At 44.0% G+C, this 24137-nt stretch overlaps 1 protein-coding gene across 1 annotated transcript; it reads right to left on the reverse strand.

Annotated features, from left to right (window-relative positions):
* On the reverse strand, nucleotides 3180-23916 carry LOC100510917 (glutathione S-transferase A4). Its single transcript, XM_003128793.4, has 7 exons — nucleotides 23704-23916; nucleotides 14017-14122; nucleotides 12593-12644; nucleotides 8927-9059; nucleotides 6424-6565; nucleotides 5324-5455; nucleotides 3180-3478 (listed from the first exon to the last, which is right to left on the reverse strand). Exons 2-7 carry the CDS (start codon nucleotides 14101-14103, stop codon nucleotides 3356-3358), a joined length of 669 nt encoding a protein of 222 aa, XP_003128841.1. The 5' UTR covers nucleotides 14104-14122; nucleotides 23704-23916; the 3' UTR covers nucleotides 3180-3355.

Raw genomic sequence — 24137 nt, forward strand, 5'->3', positions numbered from 1 at the left:
ACACCTGTACTCCGATGTTCATTGCAGCACTATTTGCAATAGCCAAGACACGGAAACAGCCTAAATGTCCATTGACAGAGGAGTGGATCAAGAAGATGTGGTACATACACACAATAGAATGTTACTCAGCCGTTAAAAGGAATGAAATACTGGCATTTTTAGCAACATGGATGGACCTAGAAATTATCATGCTAAGTGAAGTCAGCCATACAATGAAACACCAACATCAAATGCTTTCACTGACATGTGGGATCTGAAAAAAGGGCAGACTGAACTTCTTTGCAGAACAGATACTGACTCACAGACTTTGAAAAACTTATGGTTTCCAAAGGAGACAGTTTGGGGGGTGGGGGGTTGCGCTGGGGTTGTGGGATGGAAATCCTATAAAACTGGATTGTGATGATCATTGTACAAATACAAATGTAATAAATTCATTGAGTAATTAAAAAAATAAAAAATAAAATAATAAAAATACTTTCCCTGCTTAAAAGCAACAACTACAACTCCTAAACCCTCCTCACCCCACCCCACCCCCAACCTCTCTGCAAAAATCAAAGATCAAAACCCTCTCTCTCCATTTTGCTTCAGGCTGTTGATCCAGGGAAACAGCCATCTCTGGCTTTGTCTTAACTTTCCTCTCTGGCCCTGTGCCAAGAAAACTCCTGCAGCAAACACACAATTTAACACGCAGGGTGGAGTCCAAAGGGAGGATTAAACATCAAAGCCAAAATAAGGGGCCTCTGCCCAGGTTTTAATTCTTTGTATGCTGAGGTCCAAACAGACAAAAACAGGCTCTAACTGAAATAGAGGAGATTCATAATCACCCAGAAGAGAACTTCGCATTTGCCAGAGTTACAAACTGAAATGGGAGAACAAAGGTGGTACCAGGATCTCCATCCAGCATCTCCTGGTAGAGAGGACCGGGACCACCAGGCCCTGCCCTCTGTCTCTGTGGGTTATTTGAACTGACGGCCTCATTTGCCCTTCTCCTTCAGTCCAAATCTAAGACTCCCTGATGTTGGGGGAAGACAAGTGGGGACTTGAATGTTGCTGGGGGTTATTGGAGTCCCTGAAACTGGCTTCCTTGGGCACCAGAGTTACCTCCGGAAGCTTGTGTAGCAGGCTCTGGGCCCAGAGAGAACCCTATTAGGTAGGATAAAGAGAATAGGAGTCTTACAATAAAGACTATTAGGTAGGATAAAGAGAATAGGAGTCTTACAATAAAGACAGCAAGTTGTACCTAGTGGGATTACCGAGTACTGAAAGCTGTGCTGGCATTGGCGGGCCGTGCCTTTGGGGGTGTGCCAGGCTGGATCAGGCCAAGGGCTTGTGTTCAAAACCTGTGAAGCTGAACAAAATGAAACTGGCACGGAGCTTTGGAAAGTCAAACACAAGGTGCTCAGCTTCTCAAGGGAGGATCCGGAGCAAGGAGCCAGGACCCAGGACCCAGGAAGAAGTTGTTTTTAAAAAGCAATCCAAGGAGAAAAGGATTTTATCTTTCACCATAAAAGCCTTCTAAAGTTTTGAATTATTTCTAAGACCACAGGAATATAACAAAAAGAGGCTGGCTTAAAACAGTGTGGGTTTTTTTGGTTTGTTTGTTTGCTTTATAGCGCCATTCCCACGGCATATAGAAGTTCCCAGGCAAGTTCAAGTAGGAGCTGCAGCTGGCGGCCTACACCACAGCCACGGCAACACTGGATCTGAGCTAAGTCTGTGACCTGCACCACAGCTCATGGCAGCACTGTATCCTTAACCCACTAAACTGGGCCAGGGATCGAATCCTCATCCTCATGGATACTAGTCGGGTTGGTTACTGCTGAACCACAATGGGAATGCTTGCTTGCTTTATTTATTATTTATTTATTTATTTTGGCTTATTGTTTTGAATCTCCCCCAAATAATTTCTTTTTCTTTTTCCATTTAGTTTTGATCAGGTCAAATTCTCGGCTTTGGTGGAAGTTAGAGGAAAACATCATCCCCCAAGAGGGACTGGGGTTCCTTTGAGAAGCCTTCCCTTAATTCACCATCTTACGGCTGTGGCTGTTCAGGTGGGGGATGAGATGGGGCCATTTGCTAAATGTGATCCCCAGGTTGGGCTTCGACTGTGTTGGAAGCAAGAAGTCAGGCCCCAACCTCAGGGTTGGGCAGGGGCTGCTGACAGGCTCAGGCTGCCAGAACTCTGTTAACCATTGCATCCTCTGAGGGAGGAGGAGGACGGGATGGGGCAGGGTATAGCATAGGCATGGCCCTGGCCTTTGGTGGTCCTGAGGAAAGGGCAGGAAGTCTAGTGAGCCATGAAGTTATTTCACAAGTCAGGACATATACTGGGATACACACTCAGAAACTGATGCTGTGTGCAGCCTGGGCGGGACGTCGCAGAGCTTAGAGCTGAGTGCTGTGTTCCCCAAGCCCTTGTACCAGAGAACTCCCAACGGGAGCCACAGCTGTGCCTGGACCACCACCCTGAACAGAAGCTCCATCCCTCACCAAACAGAGCCCTGAGGGTCCAGATTTCATGGCTTGGGAACACAAGCGTTACCCTGAAAGAATGTATAGCAAAGGAGTTCCCGTTGTGGCTCAGTGGGTTAAGAGCCAGTTGTGGTATCCATGCCGATGTCCATGAGGATGGGGGCTCAGTGGGTTGAAGGATCTGGGCGTGGCCATAAATGTTTTTTAAAAATGTATATCAAAGCTAGGGAATCTTTGGGTCGATTTGCACACATACTCCTCAGTTATATCTAACCTCAGTGTTACTTGGAATTTTTTGACCAAAGCAAAACCTCGTCTCAGGTGTCTCTGTTCAGTGGAATGAGTTGTCTAATTGCCCACTTTTTTTTTCAGGGTTGCAAAATGATGTTTCCTGAACACACTCTGTCCCCCAGGCTTCCTTGTAGAATTTACTAGTGCCAGCCATTATCTTACTCTCGATTTGTCATTTGCTGCTTTTATTCTCTCCCAAGTACTCAGCATCAGTGTGGGTGTTGGAGAGACCCTGCCCCCCTCAAATCTGCTCCCTCTTCCCCCAATGGTCCTGACCTGGATGGAGACAGTAAGAACAGCGCCCCTTGCAGGCTGCTGCCAGAAATACACCAGCCTCCTCTACATAGAACAGTGGTTTCATAAAAGCTGTACCCATCACCCACAACTGACAAGCTTTAAAAATGTCACACATCAGAATGGTTTTAGATTGCATTTAATTGGCAGTTGCCACTGATGATAATATGGTTTTGTGTTTTTCAGACACTTTACTCCTAGAATCTGCACTTTACTCTTAGAATCTACAGTTTGCTTCCATGGGCGACATCAAGTGGATGCTACGATTGGTTAAGCTGCAATCATAAAACTTCTGGCATTAGAACTGCAAAACATTCCTGACAACCTTGACATAGTGGCTGTCCGGGGGCGGCTTCCTCTGACTCCCAGGCTGCAGGAACTTCTTGATTGTTGGGATGTTGCTGATTCTTGTTTTAAATGCCTGAAATGATAAAACAGTAGAACCAGGGTCTCACGAGCAGTTACAACCTTCAAGAAAAACTAAAACTTTGTCCTGAGAGGGAAGCTTAGCTTGTCTGCTTGTGAGGCCCCGACTGCTGAATCCAAGTTAATCCTTCAGTCCACATTTGCTGGGTCTTCCTGCAAAGGGTAATGTGATTGCTGGCCTGCTAAATATGACCAGTTATTAATATGCACTGCCTAATTGTGTCAATGATTTTTCAATATTTTCTTATTGAAAAATCATTGACACAATTAGGCAGTGCATATTAATAACTCTAGAAATTCATATTTTTGGAGTAGTAGTTCCTATCTTGGGAATTTATTGTAAGGGAATAAGTAAGGGTGTGAAATAAACATAAGAATGTTAGCACAATGAAAAACTGGAAATAACCTATGTTTCCAGGAAAATATAACTGGTTATATAGATTATGGTACACCTCTGCAAGATGCATAAGTTAACAATTTAAAATAGTATTATAGGGGGTTCTCTGATGGCCTAGTGGGTTAAGGCGCCTATGTTTTCACTGCCGTGATTCAGGTCACTGCTATGGCACAAGTTCAGTTCCTGGCCTAGGAAATCCCACATGCTGGGGGTGTGGCAAAAAAAAAAAAAAAAAAAGAGAGAGAGAGAAGAGAGAACCTGAAATACAGTGTAACTATCATTTAAAAAAATAAAAGTAAAAAAAATTATATATAAACGAAAGAGGAAGATCCCTGTATTGACTGGGGTTACAATGCATTGCATTATATGGTTTAGTTAAAAAAAAGTCTGGGAGTTCCCGTCGTGGTGCAGTGGTTAACGAATCCGACGAATCCGACTAGTAACCATGAGGTTGCGGGTTCGATCCCTGCGCTTGCTCAGTGGGTTAGCGATCCGGCGTTGCCTTGAGCTGTGGTGTAGGCTGCAGACGCGGCTTGGATCCTGCGTTGCTGTGGCTCTGGCGTAGGCCAGCAGCTACAGCTCCGATTAGACCCCTAGCCTGAGAACCTCCATATGCCGTGGGAGCAGCCCAAGAAATACCAAAAAAAAAAAAAAAAAAAAAAGACAAAAACAAAACAAAACAAAAAATGTCTGGAGTAGAACATAATATATATTATTTTCTGTTTTGTGTGAGAAAGCAAGTGGGGGTGATAAATATATATTCATATTTGATCATATCTGCACAAATAGGAATCTTGGAAGGGTACACAGGAAATTGATACAAGAAATTACGGGGATGGGAAGGTGAGGGCAGTGATGAAAATGAGATTCATAATTTATGCCCTTTTTATATACTTCCTATTTTTCAAAAAGATATGACTATTGCCTGATGAAGATAAAATAAAATGATACTGCAGAAGAACATGGGTTGACATGTAAATATATTTATGATAATTGCAAAAATGTTAAGAGCAGGCATAGTATATTGCCATTTGGAAGAAAAATGTAAAATAAGAGATTGGGGAGTTCTCATTGTGGCACAGAGGAAATGAATCCGACTAGGAACCATTAGGTTTTGGGTTTGATCCCTGGCCTCGCTCAGTGGGTTAAGGATCCAGCGTTGCTGTGAGCTGTAGTGTAGGTGGCAGACGCGGCTCGGATCCTGAGTTGCTGTGGCTGTGGAGTAGGCTGGCAGCCACAGCTCCAGTTAATCCCCTAGCCTGGGAACCTCCATATGCTGCGGGTACAGCCCTCAAAAGACAAAAAAAAAATTAAAATTAAAATAAAAAGATGTTTAAAACATTCTTTAATTTTCTTTTGGGAGGGACCTAGAGGCACATCGTGTTTCAGGCTTGTGTCTGTTCATGTTTTCCTAGGCTTTGGTGGATTTAGTTAATTCACTACCTGTAGCAGAGGAAAGTCAGAAAGAACAGAAGCATCAAGTTCTTCCATCATTAAAATAGCTTCCAACAGCTGGATGTCTGCCCAGCTGAATTTATTGCCAACGAGAAAATCCTCTCCTTGGTCTTTCAAAATCTGCAGAAAGAAAAGTAAGAAAGAATATCAAATAACAGTAAAGACTCTTTTGCCTGGCTAAACATTTATAAAAGCATAGGCTTTTTTGGTACAGATCACATTTATGAAATAATTTTTTCCTTGATAATTTCTGAGGATGCTGGCAAACATAGGCTGAAATCAACACACTTGTACCTTGTATCAGACCTGAACATGATCAGGCTTCTAATTCCATCTCCCAATTGACAGGAAATCTCGGGAATGAAGGATTCTATTGCATTTAGTAAAATCAGACTGTGGAAAACTTCACTAGACAAATGGCAAGAAGAAAACAGAAGAAAAAAAGAGAGGAAAGAGGACCTTATTGATTAAAGAGGCTTAAAAATATAACTGACTAATTACAAAGAATGAACTTGAGGTGGATCCCCATTTGCACCTGGGGCAACTTCCATGTGCTGCATGTTTGGCCCTAAAAAAGCAAAAAAAAAAAAAAAAGAAAAAAGAAAAGAAAAAGGGAAAAAAAGAAAGAGAGAGCGAAAGAAAAGAAAGAAAAGCAGAAGGAAAGGAAAGGAAGAAAAACGCCGTCTCCTTTCACTGCCCTTGCTTTATTTCAATTCTGTGTTGCTGGAGGGTCCATACTATACATGTCATTTGTTTTGGAATCCTTACTAAAGTTTTGGCCCTAACACAGCTTCTATCTTTTGAGATTTCACTCTTTCTTCTTATCAGCATTAGGAAACGTCGCAGTCCTGCATCTCTGTAGCCTGGGAGACGGAACTGGGGACTTGCCCCGCGGTCACCTCGCTCCCAGTTCTCATCAGCCCCTCCCCCATTGCCTGCTGGGCTGAGGGCGTCGGGGCACCCCGGGGAAGGGAACGTGGGGGGCCCCTCGTAGATGTCAGCCCTGCAGGATCTGCGTATGTTCTGCTGTCACTGACTACGACCCTGTGCCTGCCCCGCCTCCGCCAAACTGGATCCCAGTAGCCTACCTTTTCGAAGACGGGGAAGTACCGGGTTTTCGCTTTCTCCACCACTAAAGCCAGGTTCTCCTCTTTTTCCCCGGGGGGTTTGAAGGCAGCCAATGCCACCATCATCATGAGGTCCAGAGTGCCGTCCGCGTACATGTCGATCCTAACGAAACAGTGGGGACTCAATTGGAGCGGAGCCTCTGAATACAGGGTTTCCTAATCCACCACTTTTGGGGTGCCGCTAGATTTCTGGGCAAATGACTTTTGCTTTCCTCTCCCTTCAGCTTCCATGCTCAGGAATGATCTAGAAGCAGAACCCGTCAACTGACCATGGTATAGGAGGGTCTCTGGAAATGCTTACTGAATAAAAGAATCTGCCATAAACAAATAGATTACTATGGTTTTAAAAACGAAGCTAGATGAAGTTGACCAGATCTCTTCACTTACTTAGAGAAGATAGATGTATAATTTAGCAAGTCTTCCACTGACCTGGCAACTGACAAAGAAGCTCTATTTCATTCTTTTTAAAAATTTCCTTACATTGACAAATACTTTTTAAAAAGAATATTTAAAAAAGAATTATATTATTTATGATCTATAATTTATTACCTATTGGTGCCATCGAGCTGTGTTAGTTATCTTTGCGACTAATTTGCAAACACATTAAGTGTTGTGCTTCTTTGTACCCCCTTCCCCCCATGTGCCAATGACCCAACCAATTTGGTTTAGTGATCTTTTTTGTTTCTTTTTTAACATATATAAGAATAATTTACTTTCATTGTTCTGAGTCACAAACCGTTGTTCTTCCATGTTAGACTGTCACCCAGCCTGCTTGTAGTAGTCTATTACAATTTATAACTAACCTGGAGGAGAAAAATATTAATAGGATATCTGTAGCTTAGGACACATATCTTGGAAAAAAAAAAACCATGAAATTTTTTTAAAAATTAAAAACATGCATCAAAACAATGAGAAACAAGACTCCTGTTGTGGCTCAGCGAGTTAAGAACCTGACATAGTATCCATGAGGATGAAGGTTCAATCCCTGGCCTCACTCAGGGTTAATGATCTGGCATCACCGCAAGCTGTGGTATAGGTCACAGATGCAGCTTGGATCTGGCACTGCTCTGGCTATGGTGTAGGCCAGTGGTTGCAGCTCCAACTCTACCCCTAGCCCCGGAGCTTCCATAGGCCACAGGTAAGGTCGTAAAAAGAAAAAAAAAAATTAGAAACAGACTGCATATTAGTGCTTGTTTGCACTACTATAAAAGTAGTCTATTCACGAACTGTGTTTGGAATTGCTTCTCTTGCCATGTATCTTTGGGATTGCAGGTTAGAATGACTGCGTCTGTACTGAAGATGGAGTGATGCGAAAGTCGGGGTTGGGTGCTTCGTTACAGATTTTGCTCATTCCTGTGTTAGGCGCTCTCTCTCTTTTTTCTGAATGATGAAAATGACCTTTTCTCTCACTGTGTCCTCTATGTATATTGGTGTCCATGCTGATGGTGACGAGATTTTAGAGACCACTTAAAAGGTCCCTTGACCCCAAATCCAAATAAAATTTATGGTTGCGAGTCTTTGTTTTGTCTTCAGCTTATTTATCTCCTGTGAAACAGAACTATTCCTGGGAGAAGGAACTCCATCGTCCTCAGCCGGGCCTAGCACAGTGCACAGGACAGCGTGGACACTTGCAGGTGTATAAATGCGGAAAATAAAAATAAAAAATGGCCACAAATCTCCATCCTTTAGTATTTGAGAGAAAACTTGTTAGCTCCTCCCATCAATAGAGGGGGTCTGCTTCCTGCGCTGACCTCATGACTTGTTTTGACTCACAGAATGAGGTGGAATTGATCAGATCCCGCTTCTGAGCCTAGAACTTAAAAGGCCTGGGTGCTTCACGCTCTCTCTGTGAGAACCCTGCCTGGCTGCCAGGAGGACAAGCTCAGGAGGAGAGGCCAAGAGACATGTGGCCACTTGCCCCTTAGCTGATGATCGGCCAACACCCCAACCAGTCTCCTGGCTGACCACTGGTTGACCACAGACGTGGGAGTGCTTCCAGTCAAGAAACATGAAGAAACGCTGATACCCAGATAATGCATAGACTGGTGAGCAATAACAGCTTCTTGCTGATTTAAGCTGCAGGGCTTCAGAGTGCTGCCTTATACTACTTTTTTGCAGTAATGAGATCATTGATACAACCCTCAATACTTCTTTGCTGAGTCAGCCATTTCCATTTTCATGCACAATTATTTACTAGGTCATTTTATGGGAACATCCTTTGTTAGGAGGGGGAGGAGAATTGAAGAAGGCTGAATGAAGATGGTGATGAGGAGTTGAAGGGGAGACCCAGAGCAGGTATTCAGAGTATTCGTAAGGCATGGTGGTGTAGCGAGAGCATCTCCCCTTGTTCCCTGGCCTCCTCCCCTCCATCCAGGCTGAAAGGCTACACCTGAGCAGGGTCTCAGTTGGCACAGGACCACAGAGCTTGGCTAAAAACCAAGTACAGGCACAAACACTCTGGTACCTGACTCTTTCCTTCAAATCCTTCCCATGCAAGTTGTACTTGGCAGCAAGGTAGCTGAGGATGGCTCTCGTCTGGGTCAGTGCCATTCCGTCAATTTCAACCAGAGGCACCTGGCCAAAAAGCAGGAGTCCATCTGTGGTTGGAGCAAAGAAAGTTTAAGACACTCTCCCGCCATGGTTGTGATCAGCTTGCAGGAAGGGCCACTTCTAATTTCGTGGAATGACTCTTAGTTTTTCTCTAAAGTGGTGAGTTAAAGACCTCTTAGGAAATGCCTATCATTTACCTCATGGAAAAAGTGAGATTTGCTTGACGGTTTCATGAATTTTTGTGTATTGGTTAATTATGATTATAAGGCTTTCTGCCTTTACTATGACTGTGTTATAGTAGAAGTGCTTCTAGTTCTCAAAGTTTCAGGTGTATAAGAATCACCTGGAAGGAGTTCTCTTGTGATACAGGGGTTAAGGATCTGGCGTTGTCACTGCAGTGGCTCAGGTTGGTGCTGGGGTGCAGGTTCAATCCCTGGCCTAGGAACTTCCATGTGTTGTGGGTGTGCCCACCCCCCAAAAAAGAATTGTCTCAGAGAGGTGGGTTATTAAAAAATACTCACCCCACTTTCTACATATTCAGACGGAGTCTGAATCCTTTAAAAGGCACATCAGATACCACTCTACATCTACACAGAAGGAGAATGGATGAGACAGCAAGGACTTAGTTCCTGGGTCCAATGTCAGCTTTAGCCCTTCCCAGCCATGTGACTTTAAGCAAATAACTCACCTGAGCTTCAGTTTTCTTTTCTCTAAAATAGTCATAATAGTGGGATGGACTGGGAATTTGGGGTTAATAGATGCAAACTATTGCCTTTGGAATGGATAAGCAATGAGATCCTGCTGTATAGCACTGGGAACTCTATCTAGTCACTTATGATGGAGCATGATAATGTGAGAAAAAAGAATGTATGAATGTTATGTGTGACTGGGTCACCTTGCTGTACAGTAGAAAATTGACAGAACACTGTAAACCAGCTATGATGGAAAAATAAAAATCATTAAAAATGTTAAAAAATAAAGTAAAATCATAATATCCATCTAGGAGGATTTTGAAAGGGTGAAACAAGATAAGTAAAACACTGAATACTGTCAACAGTCAGCGTTCAGTAACATCAAATTTCCCTCTTTGTGACTGCCTATATGAATGATGCACTTAAAGAGGTACAAATCGTGCTCTTTTCACGGGATCTTGAAGAAATGAATAGCTTTAATTTCCCACTAATACCTGTACATTAATGAGAATAAGGAATTTTACCCAGAAGAGGAATTAGACCTCACAAGTGCATTGGCAAAGGCCACAATTAATGTCTCCACCTTCCAGTATGGTTCCTACTTGACTTAATGAGAGGCAGCAAAAACATAGCACAGGAACCAGAAAGCTTGGGTTCCTGTGTTGTGGGTCATGGAGGATGTTAGGTAAGTCTTTAACTTGCTGAGCCTGTTTTCTGATCTGTAGCAGTATCTGTCCTGCTCAAATTACTGAGTTTTTTGGGGCAGCATTATGATCCTGCTGGTGACTGTGCTTTGGAAATATCACTACTATTGTTAATGGAGAGTCAACAAAACCTCCATTTCCTTGTTCAAATTTGAATGAAAAAAAAAAAGGAGTTCCCATCTCAGCTCGGTGGGTTAAGAACCTAACTAGTATCCACGAGGATGCAGATTCAATCCCTGGCCTCACTCAGTGAGTTAAAGGATCTGGTGTTGCCATGAGCTGTGGTGTAGGCCACAGACATGGCTCAGATCTGGCGTTGCTGTGGCTGTGGCGTAGGCTGCCAGCTCCAGCTCTGATTCAACCCCTAGCCTGCGAACTTCCATATGCCGCGGGTGCGGTCCTAAAAAAATTTCAAAAAAGGTGAATGAACATCTAAAGCTGGGCTTTGTGCTGCTGCGTATGAGAGATGTAGCCATTCATTAGAAATGATCCCTGCTTCTGGGAGCTGATCTTGTTCAGAGGGATTTTTAAAAATCTCAGATCAAGAGTATAGGAAAAAGTCTTTGAGATCATTCAGTTCAATTTGTTCATGTCAGAGAGGATGGCACTGTGGAGGCCAAGGGGGCAATGTGACTTGCCAAGACTCATAGTCAAGGGACAGAAGTGGGCCTCCTGACCCAGCCCAGTGCCCTCCCTACCTCCTGTTAACAAGTACCAGCCATGCCCAGGAGGATGGTCCAAGCAGCACCACAGCAGCATCACAAACCTGGGGCTGGAGGATTTCATAGGCTCTTAGGGAGCACTTCCTGCTGGATTGATCATGGATTAGATTGTAGAGATGTATTCAACACATCTTATGTATTCAACACACGTATCCTGAACCACTACTATGTGCCAGTGACCATCCTTGTTTAGAGTAAAATGGGGCAGAAATCAAGAGGAAGAGGGGAAGAGGCACTTCAGAGGTATTCCAGACAATGAAGTTCCTGGACAAGAATTGGGAAAGGTCTTCCCCTCAATGAAAGGACCGTCTAGGACCAGAGATCATTTTATTCTATGGTAAGGAGACAGGGTGCAGAGAAATTAAAGGCCTTGCCTAAAGCCATACAGTTTATAAATGACAGGTCTGCTGATGACTCAGATGCCTTTTAAAAAATAACTTGTGGAGTTCCTGCTGTGGCACAGTGGGTTAAGAATATGATTGCAGTGGCTCAGGTTGCTGTGGAGGTGAGGGTTCGATATCCGGCCCAGTACACTGGGTTAAAGGATCTGGTGTTGCCACAACTGTGGTGTAGGTCGCAGCTGCAGCTCAGATTCAAACCCTGGCCCAGGAGCTTCCATATGCTGCCACAGGTGGCCATAAAAACAAAATGTACAAAAAAAATTGTATTAGTGTCATGACTGTCAGCAATAATGACACCAACTTTCCTCAGATAAAGAAAATAACATTATGGCTGTTAGAAGTTTAAGAGGGGCTGAGAAATTACTAGGCTTCTTGCAGTGGGAGAAAATCTTCTGAGGAATTATAAGGATTAAAGACTTCCTCCAAGTTTACTCAATTTTGGATTTTTTTTCTGTAGTTTTAATTCTGTAATTGTGACCTGATAAGGTGGTGTATATTAATCTGTGAAGATCACTAAGGAAAGGTGGCTATGAACCATGAGAACCAGAGGATGTCTTAGGTCTGATTCAGCCCCCCTGTTTCTCCAACCCATTAGGTATTGGGAAGAATTCTTTTTTTTTTTTTTTTTTTTTTGTCTTTTTAGGGCTGCACCCGAGGCATATGGAAGTTCTCAGGCTAGGGGTCAAATTGGAGCCGTAGCTTCTGGCCTACACCACAGCTCATGGCAACCCTGGATCCATAACCCAATGAGCGAGGCCAGGGATTGAACCAATATCCTCATGGATACTAGTTGGATTCGTTACCACTGAGCCACGAGAGGAACTCCAGGGAGGAATTCTTAAAGGAGGCTCTGGTGAGATAGAGAGTGAGCCAACTGGCACTGGGTCAACCAAGGCCAGGGTCATAACCTACTTGACAAGTTCTGTTAGCTCTGTGTCAGGGACACAGTGAATAGCCCTATTAGCAATTATGCTCTGTGCCTTTCCAATATTTGTCATTCTAGAGGCCTGTGTTTCAATTTCTGTTTTTTTTCTGATAACATTAAATAAATCAATGCTCACCTTTCTTCAACTTCTCATATTGTTCTCTTGTTTCAAAAAATTCCTCTTCGAACTACATAAAGGATAGAGATGTTGTTATAAATTTAAGATTCTACAGAAAGAAAAAGAGAAGGAAGGAAAGAAGGAGGGGAGGGAAGAAGAAAGAAAGAAAAGAAAAAGAGAGAGATCAAGAAAGAAATGCTCACAATATACCATTCCCAATGGCTTCTAGAATGAAAATTTTAAAAAAGAACCGCAAAGCTATCAACTACCACATGGATGAAAATTCTGACAGAGCATGCATGTAGATTAGCTTAGACTGACGTAGAACTGAAACCCTTTTTGGGGTGTTGCCCACTTAAAGGATAGCATTCATATTTTTCCTTTTCTTCATCTTAGTTCTGCCTTCTCTCCAAATTCTTGTCCTTTCCTCCAACTTCCCCAGTGATTTCTCCTCTTCCCTTTTCCTCTCTTTCTTCCTTCTCTCTTTTCTCTGTTATTCTCCCTCCATATCAGATCAAATGAAATTTCTTTTTGATACTCACATAGTCAGTGAAAGGGATCTAAAGTTATTGTCACTCACTGATGGAATTTCTAAAGTTTTGTGGGGGGAAAAAAGTGACTATTTCGTGCCCCAGACCTTGAGATGGGTGTGAGAAAAGGTGAGCAAAATGAAGCAAAATAAAGAAGGTCCTGAGTCCATGTTCTAGGAGAGATGACATTCAAGTAGGGACAAGGGGGTCTACACCTGCACGAAACAAACAATTCTGAAGCTCTTGTGAAAATCTACAGAAAAATTAGCAGGGGTGTTCCCGCTGTGGCTCAGTGGGTTAAGAATCTGACTAGTATCCATAAAGATGCAGGTTCATCCCTGACCCCGTTCAGTGGGTGAAGGATATGGCATTGCTGTGGCTATGGTGTAGGCTAGTAGCTACAGCTCCGATTTGACCCCCAGCTGGGAACGTCCATATGCTGCAGGTGTGGCCCAGAAAAAAGGAAAGTCAGCTGGAGGGAATTCAGAGTTAAGGAAAGATCCCAATGGGACAGACCTTTCCAAGGAAGGTCCAGTGGGTTTAAGGTTCTGGTGGGCAGCCAGGAGTAGAAGTGACTGAGATGCTGACACAACTGGAAAGAGCCCAGGGCATCACCTGGTCCCAACGAAGAGAATGATTCAGATGCAGGTCTCCTCTCTCTCCTCTGTCCTATGATCCACCAAGATCTTTTCAGCTTCACGAACCTTCCAGAACACATCTCTAGCCTTGGCCCTTCCCACCCCTGCTTAAGGGGAGGACTATAATCCCTCCTTCACCTCTTACGAAGGAAGACAGCTGGAAAGGGAAAGAGTGGATACAGTTTGAAGGCACCATCCTGACCTTTGAAGGGGGAAGAGGACCACGTCGCTCTTGCCCAGACTACCCTTCTCCCTTTCCCAGTCAGGGACCAACCTCCACACCAGCTGCAGCCAGCAGCCAACGGATCGACTCCATCCTGCCCCGGCCACGGAAGTAGTAGAGCTTGGGTTTGGCTGCCATGACTCCCGGCTTGTGTTTTCTGAAGGGCAAAATAAGGACAATATGTTTAACTACTCAGCTGTAAAACAGAATGACATAATGCCATTTGCAGCAACATGGATGCAGCTAGAGATTTTCATACTGAGTGAAATAAATCAGAAAGACAAATACCATGTGATATCACTTATACGTGGAATCTAAAATATGGCACAGGGAGTTCCTGTTCTGGTGCAGGGGAAGTGAATCTGACTGGTATGCATGAGGACACGGGTTCAATCCCTGGCCATGTTCAGTGGGTCGGGTTTCTGGTGTTGCCAGCTGGGATCCAGCGTTACTGTAGCTGTGCCTTAGGCCGGTAGCTGTAGCTCCGATTTGACCTCTAGTTGGGAACTTCCATATGTCTCAGGCGGGGCCCTAAAGAAAAAGCAAAAAAATAAAATAAAAAATAATAATATATAATGGCACAAATAAACCTATCTACAGAACGGAAACAGACACACAGACATAGAGAACAGACTTAGTAGATGCAAACTATTACATTTAGAGTGGATAAGCAATGAGGTCCTACTATAGAGCACAGGGAACTCTATCCAGTCTTTCAGGATAGACCATGATGGAAAATAATATAAAAAAAGGAATGCATGTATATAATATGTATGACTGGGTCACTTTGCTGAAAGACAGAAATTGGCACAACATTGTAAATGAATTGCACTTTAATAAAAAATAAATGTAAAAAAATTTTAGGCGTTCCCATGGTGGCTCAGCAGTAACAAACCCAACTAGTATTCATGAGGATGTGGGTTTAATCCCTGGCCTCACTCAGTGGGTTAAGGATCCAGTGTAGTGGTAAGCTGTGGTGCAGGCTGCAGATATGGCTCGGATCCCATGTTGCTGTGGCTGTGGTGTAGGCCAGCAGCTGGAGCTCTGATTTGACCCCTAGCCTGCGAACCTCCACATGCTTCAGGTGTGGCTCTAAAAAGACAAATAAATAAATAAAATTTAAAAATTAAAAAAGAAATTAAAAATCAAGAAAAAGAAAAGAAAAATACATTTAAATAACAAACTAACATACACGGCATGGTGCATCTCCACTTAAAACATTTCCAAAACAGGCAAAATAAAACTATTGTTTAGGGACGCAAACATAGGAGGTAAAGCTAGGAAGAAAGGCAAGAAAATTATCACAAAAGCAGAATGGTGGTTACCTCCAGGAAAGAGATTGGGGTTGTGATCTAGGAGGAGGATGGGGGATTTGGGAGGCTAACGATGTTCTGTTTCTGAAACAGAATCAGTAATTAGGCTTTATAATTAGTCTTTAAACTCTATAGAAATATTTTTGCACTCTCCTGTATGTAGGCTCTATCTCATGATGCAACCAAAAAAGAAAGATCAAACCATATATATTCAGGTATCTGTATTCTGCAGATTTGAGAGACTCCTCTGGTATTTTGAAAAAGGAGCCGGGGTTAATAGGATGGTTTCATGAATAACCTGCAAGAGAAAGCTTTTCTAACAGTGGGACGGAGCTGGGCCTGTTGGGTGGGAAACGGTTACCTGGGAATGGGGGACTCTTTCATTTCTGTCACGAGATTTCCTGAGTGCTGGAACAAGTCCAGAAGCAGCCCTAGACAGACCTAGACAGGATTTAATTTTTACCCGGCCACCAAGGAGCTGGGTAACCTTAGGCCCAAGTCACTCAACCTCTCCCTGCCTGCATATCCTCCTCAGTAACTTGAAGCATCACACTAGGTGACCTGCCGCCTTTTCCAGCAGAGCAGAGAGATAATGCAAGCGTACCCAGTGGCACTTTCTACCTGTTGTTGCAAGAGCCACAGCAGCTATAACGTTAGCGACCCCACCAATCTTCCAGCATTTTAGAGGTGATCAAAGGAGATGACATAAAGTGCTGTGAATGCACTAAAGCTCTGTACCAACTTAGAGGGTAGTCTCATGCCTTTACTCACATTTGCCCCTCTGACCCCCAGATGCAACAACGCTTCCTTGGAGGAAACAGTGAAAATGCCAGCTGCTGGCACAGCACACAAGGCACTTGGAGACACTCAGGAAGCCTCAGGGTAAGCTCATGGAGAGGGAGGCCGCCCTCAGCTTCCCCATCAGGGCAGCGCTTACAGTGGTCCCCTGCCTGGTAAGCCCCAGACTGCCACGCATCACACCCTAGCCAGGATCCCACCTGAGGATGCTGCCTGCGCTAATAAAACTCACAAGAAAGTGAAAAACAGGAATACTAGTAGTTTAGTTTATGAGAAATGTAACTATCATATGACAACAAGATCACTTGGGTTCCCAAAGTCATGGGTGTTTTGAAGCCATTTTCCTGACAGCTGTCCTCTGTGTTGGATACATATAATTTGTTATTTCTTCAGCTCTTGGAGAAGTTTTATTCTTTTCTTGCTGTGGTCTTGCCTCCCCCCCAGACACTGCCTGTATTCGGTTATTGTCAAGATTCATTGTGTTTGGAGTTCCTTGGTGGCCTAGCAGTTAAGGATCTGGCATTGTCACTGCTATGGCACGGGTTTGATCCCTGGCCTGGGAACTTCTGCACTTGGCAGGAGTAGCCAAAATAAAAAAAAAAAAAATTAAAAGATTCATCTATTTTATTTTAACTTTTTATTTTAAAAAATTTAGCAACATCTTTATTGAGATATAATTCATACCATATAATTTGCTCAAAGATGCCACCATTACCATGATCGCTTTATGAATATCTCCCTCATCACAAAAAGAAACCCCATTAGCAGTCATTTCCCATTTCCCCCCAACCCCCTCAGCTCCCAGCAATGACTGATCTACTTTCTGACTCTGTGGATTTGCCTATTCAAGATTCGATCCTTTTAAATTTCCTGTTTAGCTACTGCATGTTGACAATTTCAGGAGCTTCCCGAAAACCCACCACTTTGTTGTCTTAGGAGACAGTTTGATGAAAAAGGCATGATAATTTTCTGATTAGAGGAACTATGTTCAGGTCCAGTAACTCACACTAACAAACCTGAAAATGAACCTTACAATAAAGTGAACGTGAAGACAACACGAGCAGAGGAAGATGGAAACTATACCTTTTTCTTAACTTCTTTCCAACTAGGTAACTCCTGACTCTTCTGCTCTCCTGGAGGTTCCCTGCAGAGTGGCTCGGGACCAGATAGAAGAAGCCCCTTGCACTCTTAGAATCTTAGAAGTCAAAAGAAGGAAGGCACGGGAATTTACCAACAGACCAACGGCACAGCAGGACGGACACACACACACACACACACACACACAGGGTTTCAGTGCTCCCCAGCAAGTGTCAGGAGGCAGCAAAGCCAAAGAAAACGGGCCACTGACAAATGATGCAAGCCTCACTCAGAAGACCCCCTCCAGGAAGCCAGGCATCTTGCTGCCTTTAGACAAAAATAGAGAAATGCTGGTAAATTTAACTAGGTCTTGGGGAAGCTCCATCTCACCACTCTCCTTTCAAATTTTTTTTTTTTTTTTTTTTTTTTACTTTGCTGCACCTGTGGCATATGGCTGTTCCCGAGCTAGAGACTGAATGTGAGCTGTAGCAGTGGCACAACGCTGGATCCCCCAACCCACTGTTCTGGGCTGGGGATCGAACCCACACCTTTGCAGCAACCAGAGCTGCTGCAGTCAGATTCCCAACTCTCTGCGCCACAATGGGAACTCCTCTTTGCTGTCGTTTGACTGCGCAGAGCTCCCACCATTTGACATCCCCCCCATTCCACCGTCTCTGAGAGACGGGAATGAGGCTGCAAGGCTGGCTGGGGTGGTCTGAGGTTGATTCCTGTCATTCTGTCTCCCTAAAGTGTTTAACTGGCCCAAATCCTGTTTGAAATAAATCCAATGGGGAAAAGGAGCTCCTGCTAAAGTCCTTTTTACAGTGAGTCTATTCTGCTCCCCCAGTTAGCCAAAGCTGCAAGTTATACTTTGGTTTATACTCTATGGATCCGAATAAGACCGTATCTGTCAACCTCCAGAAAGCTGTTTCTGAGTAATGGGTGCTTAAAATGCAGGTTACAGGGAGTTCCTATTGTGGCTCAGTGGTTTACAAACCCAATTAACATTCATGAGGCTGCAGGGTTGATCCCTGGCCTCACTTAGTGGGATCCTTAATGATCTGGCGTTGCCCCGAGCTGCAGTGTAGGTCGAAGATGTGGCTCAGATCTGGGGTGGCTGTGGCTATGGCTGTGGCTGTGATGTAGGCAGCTCCAATTTGACCCCTAGCCTGGGAACTTGTATACGCTGCAAGTGCAGCCCTAAATAAAAACAAACAAACAAACAAAAAAACCCAGAAAATGGAGTTCCCGTCGTGGCGCAGTGGTTAACGAATCCGACTAGGAACCATGAGGTTGCAGGTTCGGTCCCTGCCCTTGCTCAGTGGGTTAACGATCCGGCGTTGCCGTGAGCTGTGGTGTAGGTTGCAGACGTGGCTCGGATCCCGCGTTGCTGTGGCTCTGGCGTAGGCCGGTGGCTAAGGCTCCAATTCAACCCCTAGCCTGGGAACCTCCATATGCCGCGGGAGCGGCCCAAGAAAGAGCAACAACAACAACAACAAAAGACAAAAAGACAAAAAAAAAAAAAAAAAAAAAAAACCCAGAAAATGGTGCAGGCGACACAGTCTTTCTTACACATTCTCAAGGCACATGGGAGGTTGAAAGATGGAAGGGACAGGATCAGTCCCTTACCCGCCACCACCTCCAAGCCCTTCCTAGTGCTCCAGGGAACCCCGGAGCCCAGGGTTGAAAAGGAGGCAGCTCCACTTCAGATAAGCAGGACTGCGGTCTGCAATCCCACCTTCCAGTCCAAAAGAAGGAAACCTTTATCTCTACTTGGTAATTACCGGCCACGACACCTTGTAAAAACCCCAGTGAATGTCTGCAGCCCTCTGATGGCTGGCTCTGGACCACCAGCCGCCCTTTCTCATCTCTAAGCCTGGCCTCCACGATGTTCTAAACTGGGCTCTCGGGTGAATGATGGAGTCTCTGCAGGACTCCAGTTCCCAACTCAACCCCTCCCTGGACGAGCTGTTCCTTCTAGAACAGCAGAGACAGACTAAGGGCCTGATATCTCTTACAATCTCACACCCCAGCCGTGAACCAACCGCTCTTCTGAATCAACGCTGCAAAACCCTAGGGAGGCAGCCAGCTCCTGGGAGGCATAGTTCCTCCACCTTCTAGCGTTTTCCCCAGACACAAAGTGGCTGTCACCTCAACGTGCTGCTTTGAGATACCAGTTTCTAAATTTGTTAGGATTTCTGTGCTTGATCTTTCATCCTTTCTTTCAACATCCAACATTTATGGAGCTCCTTCTGTGGCTGCAGTGCTAGGCTGGACATTCCAGGCATACAAAGATAAGTAAGATGTAATTCCTGCCATCAAAAACCTTACAAACCTGATATCTAGTGAAGGAAACATCCAGATGTCCAATAGGTTAAGTAGGAATGCAGTAATTATTTAACAAAAGCATCATATGATAGTATAGGAATTGAGCAGATCCTTACAAAATAGGTGTATATAAATATGTTTGGGTTTTTTTGAGCCCCACCCCTCCCTGACTCATGGCATGATAGGTTAAGGGCCTAAACCAGGTTTTTTAGTCCACTTTCCTTCACCTCTAATGAATTTCAACAAAAAATTTGGATAAGGCACAGGTTGGTAATACAGAAGACCGAGTTTGTGATTCAAAAAGTAAACCCAATTCTCATTGTTTAAAAAGAAATAGGAGTTCCAGCTGTGGCTTAGCAGGTTAAGAAGCCAACTAGCATCCATGAGGATGTGGGTTCAACCCCTGGCCTCGCTCACTGGGTTAAGGATCTGGCGTACACCATGAGCTTCGGTGTGTGTCACAGACGTGGCTCAGATCTGGTGTTGCCATTGCTGTGGCTGGTAGCTCCAGCTCTGATTCAACCCCTAGCCTGGGAACTTCCATGTGTGACATGTGCAGCCCTAGAAACAAAACAAAACAAAAAACCATTGTCAAAGCTTAGAAAAAGAGGTGCAATGGAACTATTCATTCTGCCCATGGGAAGCAAAGCAGGGAACAAAGGAGTTCTTTCTGGATTTCACCCAAAATGCAAACACTCTGAGAACATAGGTGCCAGAAGACCCAGAACCTGGGGGCCGTGGTCAACTCTGCACTTTATACTGATCTTGACTGACAGCTGTGTCTTTTGAGTTTAGGAATTGAGAGCCACCTCTCAGGGCTGAGGAACCTCACCTGTGTGCAGCACCACCGGAGATGAGCAATGGTGCCCAAGGCAAGGTGGGCAGAAAGCAGCCATGGCAGCGTGGGAGTCTTTGCATAGTCGGAGTGTGGTCCCTGAGTAACAAACACGCCCTAAATCTTTTAGAAAATGTGGAAGAACACGATCTGAGTTGGGCTCTGGGCCCCAGTAAAAACCAAGACCTAGGTTTAAATTTCAGCTGTCTCACTTGAGAAAGTTTTTTTTAATGTCTTTGAGCTGCAGTTTCCTCATAGTTCCTAATACACTTGGTTAGGAATGAGGTGGGAATGAGATAATGTGTGCAAATTATTGAATATAGTAAAGACTCAAAAAATGGCACATACAGGGGCACACTCGAAACATCTGTATTTCCAGATTGCAGCCACTTTCACATGTGAGGGGGAACAAAAGTCGATTTTGCTTTGGAAAGGAATGGAGAGCATTCTCCAGAAATGTGATTTTCGACCAGTAGCATCAGTTTTACCAGGGAACTTATTAGAAATACAGAATCTCCTGGGCCAGAGCTGCTGAATCAGAGTCTGCAGTTTTCACAAGACCCCCAGGTTACTAACTTGTATACAGGCAGACCTCAGGGGAATTGCAGGTTTGGTTCCAGACCATGACAATCAAGAGAATGTCAAAATAAAGCACGTTTCAGAAATTTTGTTGATGTTGTTGTTTCCTGGTACCCATAAAAGTTATGTCTACACTATAATGTAGTCTATGAAGCATGGAACAGCATTAGGTCTAAAAAAACAGGATGGCGTTCCCATTGTGGCTCAGTGGTTAACGAAAAAGGCTAGTATCCATGAGGATGCAGGTTCGATCCCTGGCCTTGCTCAGTGGGTTAAGGATCCAGCGTTGCTGTGAGCTGTGGTGTAGGTCCCAGACATGGCTTGGATCCTGTGTTGCTATGGCTCTGGTGTAGGCTGGCGGCTACAGCTCCAATTCGACCCCTAGCCTGGGAACTTCCATGTGCCATGCGTGTGGCCCTAAAAAGCAAAAGGCAAAAAGAAAAATCCTTAACATTTACTCTGGCTTTTCTGATGGATCAGATCAAACTATATTCTTGAAAATCAGTAGATCAATATGCATCACTAAGACAAAACATTCTCCCAGAGAATACTGTGTTCTGCACAGAATTTAATATGCTTGTTTGGAAAGATGTAGCATCATTTTAGCTTTCAGAGAAAGAATATGTTACAGTTGGAAGACAACAGTATTAAGGGGACAACCAAGACTTTCAATATAGCTTTAAATGTACAGTCCACTTTAAACTGATTATGAATGATTTCTCTTCTATTTGTCTATTGTATGACACATTAGCAAAAAATGCGTCTGGTTGGATTTGATGTGTTAATTAGTTGGATTCGACATGCTATCAAAGAGAAAGTCGCCCGTGTGGAACTACCCCTTGGAAAAAGACCTCAGGCGTGTATATGGCATTTTTTAATACACAAATAGCCAAATCATATTCCTGGGTGGGGAGGAAGTGGGGGTGATTCATATAATAAGATGATTCAGGAGACAGCTCTATTCAAAGCTCAGCCATAAAAAAGAACAAAATAATGTCATTTGCAGCAACATGGATGGAACTAGAGACTCTGATACTGAGAAAAGTAAGTCAGAAAGAGAAAGACAAATACCATATGATGTCACTTATATCTGGACTCTAATACACAGCACAAGTGAAACTTTCCACAGAAAAGAAACTCATGGACTTGGAGAACAGACTTGAGGTTGCCAAGGGGGAGGGGGAGGAAGTGGGGTGGACTGGAAATTTGAGGTTAATAGATGCAAACTATTGCCTTTGAAATGGATTAGCAATAAGATCCTGCTGTGTAGCCCTGGGAACTATGTCTAGTCACGTATGATGGAGCATGGTAATGTGAGAAAAAAGAATGTATACATGTATGTGTAACTGGGTCACCATTCTGTACAGTAGAAAAAAAAATCGTATTGGGGAAATAACAATTAAAAAAACCCAAAAAACCCCGAAGCTTGCAGGCTAAGTGCCTTCTCTGGAGAGCCCTAAATTTCCTTTCCATTTGGGCCTAATGGTATGATTCAAGTTGATATATCCCCCCCAAGGCTTAGAACTTATTGAAATGAAAAAAGCTAAGCTGAAGTTCCCATTGTGGCACAGTAGAAATGAACCCAACTAGTATCCATAAGGATTTGGGTTTTTATCCCTGGCCTTGCTCAGGGTTAAGGATCTGGCATTGCTGTGAGCTGTGGCGTGGGTCGCAAACGTGGCTCAGATCCCGTGTTGCTGTGGCTGTGGTGTAGGCCAGCAGCTGTAGCTCCAATTTGACCCCTAGCTTGGAAACTTCCATATGCTGTGGCTGCAGCCCTAAAAAGCAAAAACAAAACAAACAAAAAAACTGCTGAGCTAAGGAGACTTTCATCCCAGGCTGCTTAGAGAATAAACAAGGCAAACCACCTTTAGTTTTGCTATTTATACATGGGGGCAAGCCCTAGAAAAACATATCAGGGCTTGACTTAAAGAATCCTGCATTTCAACATGGCGCTGTCCCCTCAGATGCAGGACCCCAGAGGGAGACCCCACTGCCAGATCATTTGGATTGAATCTTCCAAAAGCATACACGGAATGCAAGAGATTGAATTCACCCACGAGGCACCTGACACAGAGTGGGTGAAGCTTGTGATTTTCCCAAAATAGATTTGGTCCACGAGGAAAAAATGTAATGGTTTAAATTATTTCTTAATTTCTACGAAGCATGTTATGTCCACCAATCAACTATAACACCACTTAATTCACACATACTTATTTTTTTTTTCTTTTGTCTTTTGTTGTTGTTGTTGTTGTTGCTATTTCTTGGGCTGCCCCTGCGGCATATGGAGGTTCCCAGGCTAGGGGTCGAATCGGAGCCATAGCCACCGGCCTACGCCAGAGCCACAGCAACGCGGGATCCGAGCCGCGTCTGCAACCTACACCACAGCTCACGGCAATGCCGGATCCTTAACCCACTGAGCAAGGGCAGGGACCAAACCCGCAACCTCATGGTTCCTAGTCGGATTCGTTAACCACTGCGCCACGACGGGAACTCCCACACATACTTATTTTTGAAATTACTGATATAATTTTGTCAGCATTTTAACATCTGATATTATGCGATCACACGAGGCAATGAAAGTCTGCAAAGGCCTTGTTCAGATGTACATTTGCTCTCTTGTTTTCATTTATGTGTCTTCCTCTGCATAAAAAAATATCTGTTCCTTTTGATATAGGCAAGTTTAGAAAAACTAGGCATTAAACTAACCATAAATTAAAACAATTGCTGCCTACAAGTTGCAACTTTGGCCACAAAATAAACTACGCCACCAAGCCCAAAAAAGTGTATAAGAACACCTCCACTCACCTTATCTTTTCCAGGCTCTAGTTCCAGGTGCTGTGAGGGAATCAGGTGATGGTTTATAACTGTTCCTTCCCTATTGAAAGCTCCACCCCCTCAAGGTATTAGCCAATGAGCATTCCAGTCTGTACACCCTCTGACAGAGCATCAGATTACTCAAGTAAGAAGAAAGTAAGATTCCACTGGCTCATTGCGCAAGTAGTTACTGAGTGTTCTTTTATGACAGGGGCACTATTTTAAACCCTTGGGTGTACAGTGGTGGGCATGAAATGGAGTTTTAACTAAAGAACAACCCCCCCTTGGCTAAGAAGGCAGCTGCAAGCCTTTCCAGCTATGCTCCTCACTATACCACCCTTCTTGTAATAATGTAACAACTGTGTGCTCTCTGTCCAAGCCAGCAGCCCTGCTAATCAGGTACCCAGCATTGCTTATCAGTCCCG

This window comes from Sus scrofa, chromosome 7 (genome assembly GCF_000003025.6).
Source record: "Sus scrofa isolate TJ Tabasco breed Duroc chromosome 7, Sscrofa11.1, whole genome shotgun sequence".
Lineage (NCBI taxonomy): Eukaryota > Metazoa > Chordata > Mammalia > Artiodactyla > Suidae > Sus > Sus scrofa.